General features: G+C 29.6%; 2 protein-coding genes across 3 annotated transcripts; both read right to left on the bottom strand.

The window, feature by feature from the left end:
• Window positions 1-728: 728 nt before the first annotated feature.
• LOC100816104 (soluble inorganic pyrophosphatase 1-like) lies at window positions 729-2,757 on the bottom strand. 2 transcript variants are annotated; one of them, XM_041012850.1, is made up of 4 exons: window positions 1,495-2,757; window positions 1,372-1,409; window positions 1,020-1,085; window positions 729-892 (listed from the first exon to the last, which is right to left on the bottom strand). In XM_041012850.1, exons 1-4 carry the CDS (start codon window positions 1,613-1,615, stop codon window positions 761-763), a joined length of 357 nt encoding a protein of 118 aa, XP_040868784.1. In that variant the 5' UTR covers window positions 1,616-2,757; the 3' UTR covers window positions 729-760. The 2 variants fall into 2 exon arrangements, 1 of the variants encoding a protein (XP_040868784.1); XR_001386532.3 differs by lacking the exons at window positions 729-892; window positions 1,372-1,409 and having other exon boundaries at window positions 1,024-1,085; window positions 1,495-1,600.
• Window positions 2,758-9,261: 6,504 nt separating this feature from the next.
• Window positions 9,262-12,207, bottom strand: LOC100816626 (protein trichome birefringence-like 19). Its single transcript, XM_003554925.5, has 2 exons — window positions 11,587-12,207; window positions 9,262-10,092 (listed from the first exon to the last, which is right to left on the bottom strand). The coding sequence occupies exons 1-2, from the start codon at window positions 12,088-12,090 to the stop codon at window positions 9,295-9,297; spliced, it is 1,302 nt and encodes a 433-aa protein (XP_003554973.1). The 5' UTR covers window positions 12,091-12,207; the 3' UTR covers window positions 9,262-9,294.
• Window positions 12,208-12,896: the final 689 nt, after the last annotated feature.

Here is a 12,896-nt window from a genome sequence, read left to right as displayed (position 1 = left end):
ATTTCACAATACTACTTAATCCAAGGAAGATTTATTCAATATATAACCCAAGAGATTGCAAATTGAAAAACAAAATAAGTATTATTTAATCCAAAAAATATATATTTTTCTTTTCAAATTAAACATTAATGCTAAGGGTAACTTGTATTTTATCTCATTGCATAGTCATATAAAATGTGATCATTAATTAAGAACCAAAGACAATTCTCTCTCTCTCTCTATATATATGGTGATGCATACAAGTCCAGTTAAATTAGTCCAATTGCACCTCTGTTTTACAAGGAAAACTGGAGCTTAATCTGTTAAATAGGACTCAAATAGTTGATAATAAAAAATAAGGCTCCAATAAAAAAATAATATCCACCTAATAATTTCTATAAGAAACAAATAGAATAAGTAGTCACAATGAGTCTATATATGATGAATTTCTCAATTTCTCATAATAGGGAAAATGGAATTAATCATATAGGTACTTCACCATTACAGAGCAATTAAATTAAATATCAATTAAAGCAAAAAATTTCAATCACAAATAAAACCTTTGCATAACAGTCTTTAACCTTCCACAATTTTGTTTGCTTCTACCTAAAAGAAAAAATACCAGAAAACAAGAGTAATCTTAAAGAGAAAATGAATGACAAATTTGAACTTTACAATCACATTAGAGATAAGGTATTAAAGTAGCTCAAAAATGAGTTTACTTACATTGAGTACTGAATGGCATCAATAGCAACGCTTGCAGGTAAAAAATCATTAACTGCTACCTCCATGTGCTCATTCTTTTAGTCTTAGAATGAATTATGTCAATTGGATCATTGTCTTCACACAGTGTGTGAGGGATAAAACCATAGTTATGTGGATAAACAACTGATGAATACAAAACCCGATCAACCTGTGAATTATTTGGAAATCGTAAGCATAAAGATGGATGGGTATGGGGAAAAAAAGCATATGGGAAATCTGTTTCAAGCTACAGCAGTAGGGGCTTCCATTCCAGTAACCAGGCAATTGGTTTGTACCTTATTCAATCTAGTCTTTGTGTTAGGTTCATACTTAACCTTGCTTCCTTTAGTGATCTCCACAACCTACAACCATTGAACAAGCAGAAACACCCCTTTACCAGAAAACTAATTGCAAATCAAGAATGGAATTATACAGGTGTGGTGTCATCATGAAATTGTTGTATGACGATCGAGAAGTTAAGTTATTGGAGACTGAAGTTACAAAAAGATTCAGTAGCACCTAGTACAATATGACACTAGTGGAATGACTGCTTGCAAAATAGACACTCGGTAAAATAAATGCTAAAAATAATATATAACTTCATCTTTAACATATAAATAGTAATAGATGGCACAATGAGGCAACAACTATTCTTCCAAAACAGAAGATCTGAGGAGCCTCAGGTCCTGTATATGAAAATTAAGTAGTTTTGAAATATGATTTAAATCTTAACTATACTATATGAACAAGTAATAATATTAACAAAGTTACCAATTTCTAGACCATGCCAAGGATGGGCAGTTACTGATCTCCTTGACAATGATGAAAGAATCCTTTCATTCAAACGGGGAACTTGACAATTTTCTCCAGCTTCTTCACCATTGTCACTCATCTTTAAAAATATGGCATAGAAATAGAAAAAAACAAATATAGGATGAAAAAATGATGCCAAACTTGATGCATGAAAAAGCACCAAATATGCTACGAAGTAAAGAATTGGCTAATCACATTAGAGATAAGGTATTAAAGCACAGTTTCTTCACAAATAATCCAAAACTCTTCATGAAATAAAAAAAAAATTATAGCTAAAAATAAACTATATTGTGCCTGGCATATCAGGGCATAGTAACCACCAATATTGTGCCTGGCATATACTTGTGCATCAGACAATGTAAAAAATTATGAAATATGAACTCACATATAATACAAGCAGGACCATTGGGAACTCAATTAGTTGCAATCATATAAATATTAATTATTAAGATTTAAGACCAATCATTTTAATTTTTAAAAAGCTTAATCATTGTAAGCCATGAAACAAGGCACATTATGTCACAACCACAATATGAAGGAACATCTAATAAACTATTTGATAATAACTTGCCTCTCCTTATGCTTTTAGAATTAGGCCTCTCAACAAAACACTAAACAATTGCATTGGAAAATGTCAAAAGAACTTAAAAAAGAGAGTAAAGAAAGTAGAAAACATACCCGTGAACATATCATTGATGATACTTGAATGATAGGAACAAAAAAAAAAGCATTCACAATTGAAAAAGCTACAGTTCCTAAGTAACTACACAAAATGAAGAAAGTAGATGAAGCAGAAGCATCAATTTTTGATATGTGGTGGTGGCCTAAACTAAAGTTAGAAAGAAAGCATATCTGCATGGACAAGTGAAGCAGGAAAGTGAAGAATGATTTACTAGTCAATAAATGTAGAAACAAATGCTATGAAGGATATAATAATTTATTGAAAATTTGGCTTCTTATAGAGCCACCACGGCACGGGAGAAGATGAAGACAAGCTAATTGTTGAAGTTAGGGAGATGCAAGTAGTGCTGAAGGTGTTGCCAAATATGAACCTTATCGGTGGAAGAGGAATGCGAAATCTACTGCTCAAGTAGGCTGTAGATCTCCTTGAACCCTTGCTCCTGAGGCTGCCACGATGGAGTCGCCGCCGTTGCCATCGCCATCGTCACCGGATTCTGCCCACGCGAATTGGGTTTGTTCGGTGCTTGCGAGATGGAGGGGGTTTTGGAATATTTGTGGGCGCAACACAGAAGAGAAGAGAAAGAGAGAGAAACGACACCGCTTTTAAATGAAACGCAACATGTTCAATCAAGGTTCCGCTCTCAAACACTCTCGCAAGCAAAATAATACAAATAACTTTTTGTTCTGCCAACAATGAAATGAAACAACCTTCGCCTCACTCACTCACTCACTTACTCACTCTTCATAAACATCAATTATCTATCAAAGCACTGTTCGCCGCTTGCATTGCGTTTATTAATTTAAGGATATAATAATTTATAGAGCCAACAATTTAGGGTTTTGATATTATTAATTTTTTAATCAATTGAATTAAATGTTCTTTTTTTATATTTTTTAAACCAAATTATGTTTCAGTTAAAAACGTACAAGTATACATAAATTAATAAACATTAATATATTTATATATTATAATTAAAATATTATAATACTCGTTGAGTTTCATATCAATAAAAAAATATAATCATAATATAAAAGGATGATAAAGTTTTCAATTTATTTATTTTCTCAATTAAACATTTTTAGTATTTTTTTGATCTTTTCTCTATATATACATTTCATACATTATATCTATAAATAACAAAAACCTTTCTCTCACTCATCTAAAATGGTGTTTATTTTATTATTTTCATTTGTATGTTTTATCTTTTTAATCATTTATTCCTTTTAATTTATATTTTAAATTGAATTTTAATTTTTTTTTATAAGAAGTTATCAATGAAAAAAACTTCATGTTATAATTTAAATTGTTCACCTTCATATATATATATATATTTCAAAATTTAAGTAAGCGATGCAAAGGGATAGCATCAGTTAGATAAGAATAGCTTATTTTTATCCTATTTATTTATTTTCCATAAGTTACGGTAGAAGGAATAGATTAATAAGAGAAAAAAGGACTGACCCCTAGTCCAAATTTAATTAAGACTAATTATAGTCACACTAGCATAATTTTCCAGGCACTCTACAAATTGTTATATTTAAATAAAATTATAAAGTATTTTTTTTATTTTTAATTTTATGTAATGTATTGAGATTTATAATTTAAAAGGAATAAATAATTAAATTTAATTTAAAATGTTTGAAAGAAAATTAAATTTATATATCAATTCCAAAGTCGAGAACTCAGAAAAACCAAAGAAACTAAAAGTATTGAAAACTATGACCTTTTTAAGAAGAAAAAAACTAATTTATTTTTATTTTTATAATAATTAAATAAAATATATTAATAATAAATTTTAATTTTTTTACGATATAATTGTTTTTACCAACATTTTATAAAAATTCTATAAAAGTTAAACTCTATTATTAAAAATGTATTTTTTTAATTTTCAAATGAACTAATATGCAATAATTTATATAAATGTGTGTTATATTTAAATGATAATCATGAAATAATAAAATTAAAATTATAGAATTTATTTTAAAAATTTAGTTTAACTTTTAAATGCTTACATTTTGAATTTGTTATTGTTTATTAATTATTATATTTTTAAAATTAAAATATAATTAATAACTCAATATATGATTTTTTTAAAAATATATAAATAATTAAAGAAAAAGAGTTTATATTAACATCGGTTATTTGAAAACCGATGTCGTTAAGCACTTACAACATCGTTTTTCAAATAACTGATGTTAAAGCTGAAGTTAGTGTGATTTTAACATCGGTTATTTGAAAACCGATGTTGTTAAGCACTTACAACATCGATTTTCAAATAACCGATATTAAAAATGAATTATTTTAACATCGGTTACTTGAAAATCGATATCGTTAAACACTTACAACATCGATTTTTAAATAACCGACGTTAAAATCGCACTGAATTCAGTTTTAACATTGGTTATTTGAAAACCGATATTGTAAGTGCTTAACGACATCGATTTTCAAATAACGATGTTAATAGGACGATGTTAAAACTTATTTTTTAGTAGTGCATGCACCTGCCTATAAAAAAAGAAGAAGAAGAAGAATGATGCGCCTTGCTACACCTAATCTAACTAATGTTGTGTTGTATTTGGTGTGGTAAAATAATTTGAAAGCTAGGGGCATGCCTATTTGGATATAAACCTAGTAGGTCTTTCGAAAGCTTCTCAAGATACAAAGGTTTTAATTGTTTACTAACATAGTGTGACATGATTGATATATAATATTGTACTTTAAGTATGTGATCGTGGATTTGATCCCTAAATCGTGGGTATGAAAAAATATCTATTGGACTAGTAAGACTTTTGAAAGCTTCTTTAGATACAAAGGTTTTGATTATTTATCAACATGGTGTGACATGATTGATATATAACATTATTCCTTAAACATGTAGTCATGGATTCGATTCCTGAATTATGTGTATGGAAAAATATCTTTTGGAAGAGGTCAATCCCTTAAATAAATCTTAGTATCTCGGGGGATTAGTTCTTGATTTTCGGTTTGGAATACCTTGATTCAAACAAAAAAAGTTTTGATTTTTTAATTATATAAACCATTAGATCATGATTTATTGACATATGATTTTACCACACTAAATTCGAACCAAAACCTTAGCTGTGAACAACTTATCTAAGTGTAAATTTTATTTTGATCTGATATTGGTTAGGACTAACGATTCAAGTGGAAGTTGAGTTTTAAACCAAAAATTCTCAAGTTTTACCATGTTGTTATTGATAAATCACCTTCATTAATTCATGATATGTTCCAGCTTTGATAAAACATGGATCACGTACAATTCATAATATATTATATTCTCAAATGTACAATTCGAAAAAAAAAAGTCACCAAAAGAAATCTCAAGTGGCCGGACATAGCTTCAATTCAGGGAAAAGAAACAAAGCAAAAGACAAAATTCTCATTCAACTTTTTTCGCACACATGATCATCTTCAATAGTTTAGTAGCTAGTGAAAGGGGAAAATACTTCTTTTCTAAATTGAGTTATAATCTGCTTCTGTTCCGATCCTATATTTGCATAATCAATGATGAATGGTCCATGTGCTTGCTTGCGCACATTTTAAGTTTGTATATACAAGGTCAATGATTCGGTGACGGCTGATTCATAAACAACTAAACCTGAGTAATAAAATATGCTAAACCATAGAAAAGGAAAAAAATGATATATTAATGTTATGTTTTTCCCTGTATGCAAATAGATCTCATGTTCAAGTATTGTGTATCTTAATACTGGTTTATTAACCAGTCTCTACTCAAAGCAAGGACTACGTTTAATATTGTATATGGTGTTCTTCAAATGATTTTTTTTACCTGTATTTTTTCATAGAATACATACAATTGTAAAACACAAATGATTATATATGTCACAACACAAACAAAAACAAAATGCTTTTGGCCTTATTTACCTATCAAATAATTAATGCTGCATCCACCATTAATTAAATATTACCTTGATGGACAAAACTTATATACAATTGTCTGGTTCTTTAATTAGAATTAGAATTTCATTTTGGTAATACATGAAATAAAGGTTGCTGTTAAGGATTAAGCATATTACTAGATGAAACTTTAATCTTAAATGAAAAACAATACAAAGAACATCTATAAACCTGTTTAAGTTTTTTTTTAATGATTTGACATTTTTTCTTATGATTAATCAAATTGTGCTAAGTTTTGACCTACATTGAGAACATATATAAATAATCACTTTGAACATGCACGGTTAAAACATGCCCTACAAAAGAGATGGTCATTCAGTATTTTACTTTTCAAAATGAATGACATAACGGATGTGTTTCTTGCGATGAGTCTGTCATTGTTGAGTGCAAAGGTCCATCAGAAGTCCATTTAATTAGATAAAATATATATTACCTATGGATTATTCTTGAGATTCTAAAGCTGGTTTTGTCCTATATTGGCGGCATAATTGCATAAAAGCAGATAAAAATTTGAAATAAATATTTTCAAGGCCTGTGAAATCCAAATAATGACCAAATGGTGGGTTGGGAGAATGTCACCTGAAGTTGGCAAAGTTTGGAAGGAAGTGTAGAGGAACAAATTAAGTACAATTTGACGAGAGTGAAACAAATAGGAAATGATACATGACCACCATTTGTCTACCTGAGTTCAAGGAGTTCAAGGTGAGCACAATGATGAGACCTAAAAAATAAATATTGAGAGGATTTTTGTTTAAAAAAATCCAAAACAAAATTCTTTAAAAAATATAAAGAACAAAACGAAAATTTTGAAACTTAACATAAAGATGATAAAATATAAAAGATGAAAATGACATTAAACATTAAGTAAAAGAAATATATGATGAGTTTTTTTTTTAATATGTGTGACATTTTTGTATATATATATATATATATATATATATATATATGTATGTATATGTATGACTTTTTTGCTCTATAAAATTTAGTAGCAAACAATTTTTGTTGGTATGCTTAAAATTTAAGTTTTAGTTGTTTTTATTTTTGGACCGATCCTACCTGAGCCAAGTTGTCATAGTCTACGAGGGCATTTTGTAAAAAGAAAGTGATGATGGTTTATGTGGTAATATAGAGTGAGGGAAACCAAAATAAACACAAAAGAAAGTAATTTCCATTTTTGAACGGAGTAATTCCTTCTAAAATTGAAATGAAATCAACATGTACACAATTATGAGGTTAATGGAGTTGAGCCTTAAAATTTTTTTGTTGTGCCTTGGACAAAGCTAGCTGTTTCAAATTTCACCTCCTATATGTAGGCCATCCTTCATTTCCTATTAAGCTTATAGGATGATAATAGCCTAGGGTACCTTGGTATAGGGGTGAACAAAAATTGAAGCCCGACCGAGACCCGTGCTATCCGAAGAAGAAAAACATGTGTTGGTGACTATATAATGTACATTAGAAAGCAAGATAAATTTAAAATGTCATTCCATCTTTGAAGAAAAACCCGTGCCCAATCGAGTTGCGGGTGCGATAAATTTAAAATGTAAGAACGATTAACATTAGGTGGGTTCGGGTGGAATAATTTTTTTTGGTGTATACCCGAACCCTACAGTCTAATACATGAGAAAGATAATTTATATGTGTGACATGATTTAAAGATGAATGAAGTAGACTGCATTTCAATATGCACAGAAGTGTGTTAAATTTTTAATCATTTCAAAAAGCCACAAAGAGAAAGGGTAACTCCATATTGTCTTGTTCAAATTTCATACCACTGCACTGATTATATTGCTTTCCATTCCATCCACTAATCTTTAAGAATCGCACATTACGACTTTCTTCTTTACTCATCTGCATTGTAGTTTTATGTTTTGTTCTGTTCGAAACTCATGTAGTCATGGTTGCTCGGTGTTGATCTGGTTTCATCTCCGCGACATGCTTTTGCACTCTTTGACTTCATCCTTGCTTGAACACCCGACACAACGCATCCGACAAACCCAAAAGCTCCCACGGTCGGTAACGGATAGAAATTAAAAGTGGTCGATTTTGGTCGGATCAGCCATTTTTGGCCTGAAACCAAATCCGACCGATGCTCAGACCTATCTTGATATGTTTAATTTTTTCCTCTTCTGAAGAAGATATACATCACCTTTTCCTTTCAACCTTATTAGCATGTGGCAAATCTTGATTTATGGATGTCGATTGATAAAATAATTAAAACTTAAGCTTTAGATGTATTTAAAAACTTATTTGTCATTAATTTTTTGAGTAAAAAAGTTGATCACATATATTTAATTAAAAAATCACATATATTAACAAATTAAAGCCTTTTTTGTTAATATATGGCTTTTTTTTATTTAAAGTAAAAAAAAAAAAAACACCTCTTAAAATTTAAGAGGTCTTATTGGATTTGCTGTAATGCATGACATGATTATTTCTGCTCACTAACTATATATCCCGTTCAACTCTATTTTAAGATGAAAAAAGTTATGTCCTATTCGTCATCTTATTTGGCACACGATGGTTTGATATATTTGGAGCATGCATAACAATATTGTTTTGTTTCAAAGTGTTCCTTTTGACTTTAACCACGTTCTAGACTTTATATAGGTCAAATTGTGGACTTTGTTAAATATCACAACAAACAGTAGTCATTGTTGTAAGACGATTCTTATATATATATATATATATATATTTTTTTTTTTTTCATAAATTTTAATTTTTCCTTATCTCAATGACATCGAGGCACATTATAACCAGAGACAGAGCTTAGAAGGGACTAAGGGAGTCATGAGCCCCCTAATTTATTTACAGGGTTTATTAATGCATTCACATATTTTTTATTATGAATGCATTAGCAACCAATAATATATCACTTTGTAGAATAGTATTTGGACGTTTAACTATATTTATCCATGGCAAAAAGGTTTGCATTGGAAATCGACAATCTAGAAAAAAGATATCAAGTTTGGAGAGAGTGAAATTGGCCTTGGCTTTTAAATCCTTGTCGAGGTTACGGGTTATTTGAGTTATTTTGACGAAAAACAATAATATCCAAAATATAATTTTTATTTCTCATATGCATTGGTAAAAAAGACACAATGTTCACATGTGAATGGCATTTATAAATATAATTACTAATTTTTCAGTAAATGAAGCATCTTTTTACTAGTAGATCTCATACCTTCCATTTTCAACATTTCTAGTAAAAAATCACTCCATATGTCTATTGCCCCTGGTAAGCACCAATGAACACAATCATTATATAGTGTCATGTTCTCATTTGGCCAATACCCATATCTATTGGGGTGACCATCTGGTCTCAATAACATAGCTTGCGTCGTGTCTAGTAACATGAACTTCAATCCTTTCTTTATGCCTTCTTTCTTTGCAATTTTGAACTCCTCCAATTGAATCATGTGTAATTCTAAATTATGGCCTTCTAACTTTGTTTCGTTATTCCTAAATGGCTTAGTTCTCACGCAATTTCCACCTTTATTCCATAACCCATTTTCAAAGTGAGATGGTGAAAATGTTCTAAGAAATGTTATACCCTTAAAATTCTCTAAACTGATGATGGCTTTAAATGCCGTCCTAAAAACCTTCCTAATGCCATAGTTTAAGTTTAAATGAGTGACATTTTCTATGTCACAGTATTGACATCCAACAATTTTTTGTTTCTCATAGAACACCATGGGCCCCAAGAACCACTGTCCTCCATTGATAATGACATAGTCAAACTCTTTAATTTGAGTTGTCCATGTTTCATCAAACTCATCAAGGTAAACATTGAAGAGGACACTATTTGAATCCGTTTTTTTAGCTCTAACTAGATGAGGTGTCCAAAAATTAGCTATAGTGAAGTTATAGCTTAAGTACTTCCATCGCTTGAAGGAAAGATCATTCACTTGGGATACATCTATGGGCCACTCCACCTACAAAGTTAGAAATATTAAGATTTAACAATTTAGACCACAAATACAATGTATGCGCACACACAAACACAAATTTATGAGAAGATTAAAATGTTTATCTACAACCAAAGATCCAATATCACTTCGGTTATTTGTTGGATATAAAGCTCAAAACGACGATAGTAGGAATTTTCTCAATTGTTAAATGGATTTTAAAATTAATTCCTTTTGATAGTTTAATTAGTTTAGGCAATTATATTATAATTGCTTCTGAAAAAAAATTATATCAAGTATTATTGAACCAATCAAGTAATGATTGCTAAATTTTATCCTTAATAACCACTAAATTTCAGTTAGTAACCATAGATATAAAATATGTACATGATGTTAAAATCCAAAAGTAAAATTATATATACATAACCACATATATATAGTTTAGGAACTGGTCTATTTCTCTTGATACTCATGTAGACATTTTTTTAAACTTATTTCAGTATTCTTTTATGTTAGCTAGGTATGTTTTTTTTTTAAAAAAAAAAGGTTAGGAATGTCGATATAATTAGAACTTTGAAAAGAGATCCATGTAAGAATAATTTGGTGAGGCCATAAAAATCAAAACAGAAGAGTGAAATTATATTAAAAAATACAATTATTATTTAGTACAAAGAAGGAACAATAAAATTTGAACTTAAGATCTCATACAAATTACTTATACCTTCCCTATTGTCAACCCTATATAATTGAATAAATATACAATGTTGGGGGTGTTTGCATATTCAATATAATAAATTTTAAAAGAAAAATCATTCGATTTAATGATCCATTAGTTTTCTCAATTTATCACCCCAACTGTTTGTTAAAATTTAAATTAGATACTATGAAATATAAAACAATTTGGATTAGTTTAATTTTTAATTTTAATATTATTTTTTTAAAAGGAATATTAAATAAATAATAATATATATAATAAAAACAATTTTAAATATCAAATATCTCATCTATAAGTCATTATATACTTTGTTAGTAAATTATTTTATCAATCACTTATAATTCAACAAAATCATTTAACAGTTTCAACTACCAACTATTTTTTAATTTTCAGTTAACTTGTTAACTACTTTAACAGTTTTACAGATATATAACTTATTTAGAGCAGTACTATGAAGTTATATTTTCTGATTGAGCTTTCAGATTTGTATGCACTAATTCATGACACTATCTTATAGCTAGTGGGGACTGGGAAGTAAAGAAAAGCATGAACTTATGTCATATAATTTAAAGAAAAAATGACTTGACTCTGTTTTTCATGAAGCCTTGGAGGACACAATATATAGTACATTCAGATGCAGCCTTGCTACGCAATTAGATACCATCAAAGCAATTACCCAATTGATATCAGAATTCAAGCATCTAGAAAAAGGACAAAAAGGAAAAAATAGTAATAATAATCGTGGAACCAGAGTTTTAGATGACATCTTAAAAAATAAATATATAAGAAAAATAGAAGAGACTTACCCTTGAAAGGAGGCAAATCATAGACTGCATGTGATTTCTGCTTGTGGAGTCTCCAATAAAAGCCATAGATTTTCCCCTCATAATTTCTAGGAACTGGAGGGGGTTGAATATGGGGAGTTCACACTCATTTGGCTTCCACCTCCACTTCATGAACTCAGAATCAGGCCTCCCATGCTTCATGCAATTTTGGTGCTCATGAATTGCCCAACATGTTGTGTTTGTGTAATATGGTGCCTCTGGATTTGGCACCCATTCCCCACTGAAAATGTTACACTTCTTCACAGGTGTTGAGGGCGAGCTTTGTGGCTCACTCAAATCATCAATTGCAATGTTTGATTGCTTATATTTGTTGATCTTCAAGAGTGAATAGTAACTAAACATGGAACAAGACAGTGTGGTGAGTGAAAATATAAGTAAGATTATGAAGGCTAGTATAGTTACTTTTGATATTGTTTGTTTTTGGGTATTGTTCCCACAGAGAAGATCAATATTTAGGAACTTCATTTTGGAAGGGATGGAAAAAGAGAAAAAAGAAGACAAAGGGAGAAAGGAGAGGAAGGGAATATTGTAGGGGAATGGAAGCAGCTTTGCTAGTATATTGTGTGTGTGTGTAAAGCAAGATAAACTATCTCTACTTTTTTCTATTAAACTTAAATATTGTATCAAATTATCTTATATTCATAATTTTCTTGTGATCTTGTACCGTGCATATATTCTTTTTAAATTACGTGTTTGGATACCAGAAACACTCTGGCCCCATTTTTGCTTCTACCATGTGCTTGCTTCATCATACTTTATGTACGTACCAAATGAATGGACCTTTTCTGACACCTAAGTCTGATTAACAAAAGATGTTAAACAATTACCAAAGGAAAAAAGAAAATGCTGCTTTGCTAGATAAATTATTAGATGGTTATGTTAATTTTTTTTATGACACATAATTAAGTGTAATTAATTCTTTTTTTGGTATATAATCAAATTTGAATATATATATATATATATATATATATATATATATATATATATATATATATATATATTTATTGATTATGACCATGGACAAACAGTAATACAGGATCATCTAATAATTTTTAGCTTTTTTTTTTCCTATCATGAAATGGGAAGTTCTTCCGTTTTTGTAAGAAGGTCCTTCCGAATTAGGAATCCATCTTTAAGAAAAGATGTCACATGTTTTATTTTTGTGTTGTTCAAACTGCTGACAGAAGATATCTCTGGAGATACATGAATATGAGTAATAGATGGAGAGAAAGAGGAAGCAAACAGAATGGATTTAATTATGTATATGGGCC

The sequence above is a fragment of the Glycine max genome, chromosome 19 (assembly GCF_000004515.6).
Source record: "Glycine max cultivar Williams 82 chromosome 19, Glycine_max_v4.0, whole genome shotgun sequence".
Taxonomy (NCBI): domain Eukaryota; kingdom Viridiplantae; phylum Streptophyta; class Magnoliopsida; order Fabales; family Fabaceae; genus Glycine; species Glycine max.
Note: the sequence above shows the minus strand (reverse complement) of the source record. Positions and strands in the feature narration are given on the sequence as shown.

Coding starts and splice junctions, on each gene's coding strand:
- LOC100816104 (XM_041012850.1), bottom strand. CDS start 1,615: ATGAGTGACAATGGTGAAGAAGCTGGAGAAAATTGTCAAGTTCCCCGT. Junction 1,410..1,494: donor TTGGCATGGTCTAGAAATTG/GTAACTTTGTTA, acceptor TTTCATATACAG/GACCTGAGGCTCCTCAGATC. Junction 893..1,019: donor CAAAGACTAGATTGAATAAG/GTACAAACCAAT, acceptor AATAATTCACAG/GTTGATCGGGTTTTGTATTC.
- LOC100816626 (XM_003554925.5), bottom strand. CDS start 12,090: ATGAAGTTCCTAAATATTGATCTTCTCTGTGGGAACAATACCCAAAAA. Junction 10,093..11,586: donor TGATTTGCCTCCTTTCAAGG/GTAAGTCTCTTC, acceptor CTAACTTTGTAG/GTGGAGTGGCCCATAGATGT.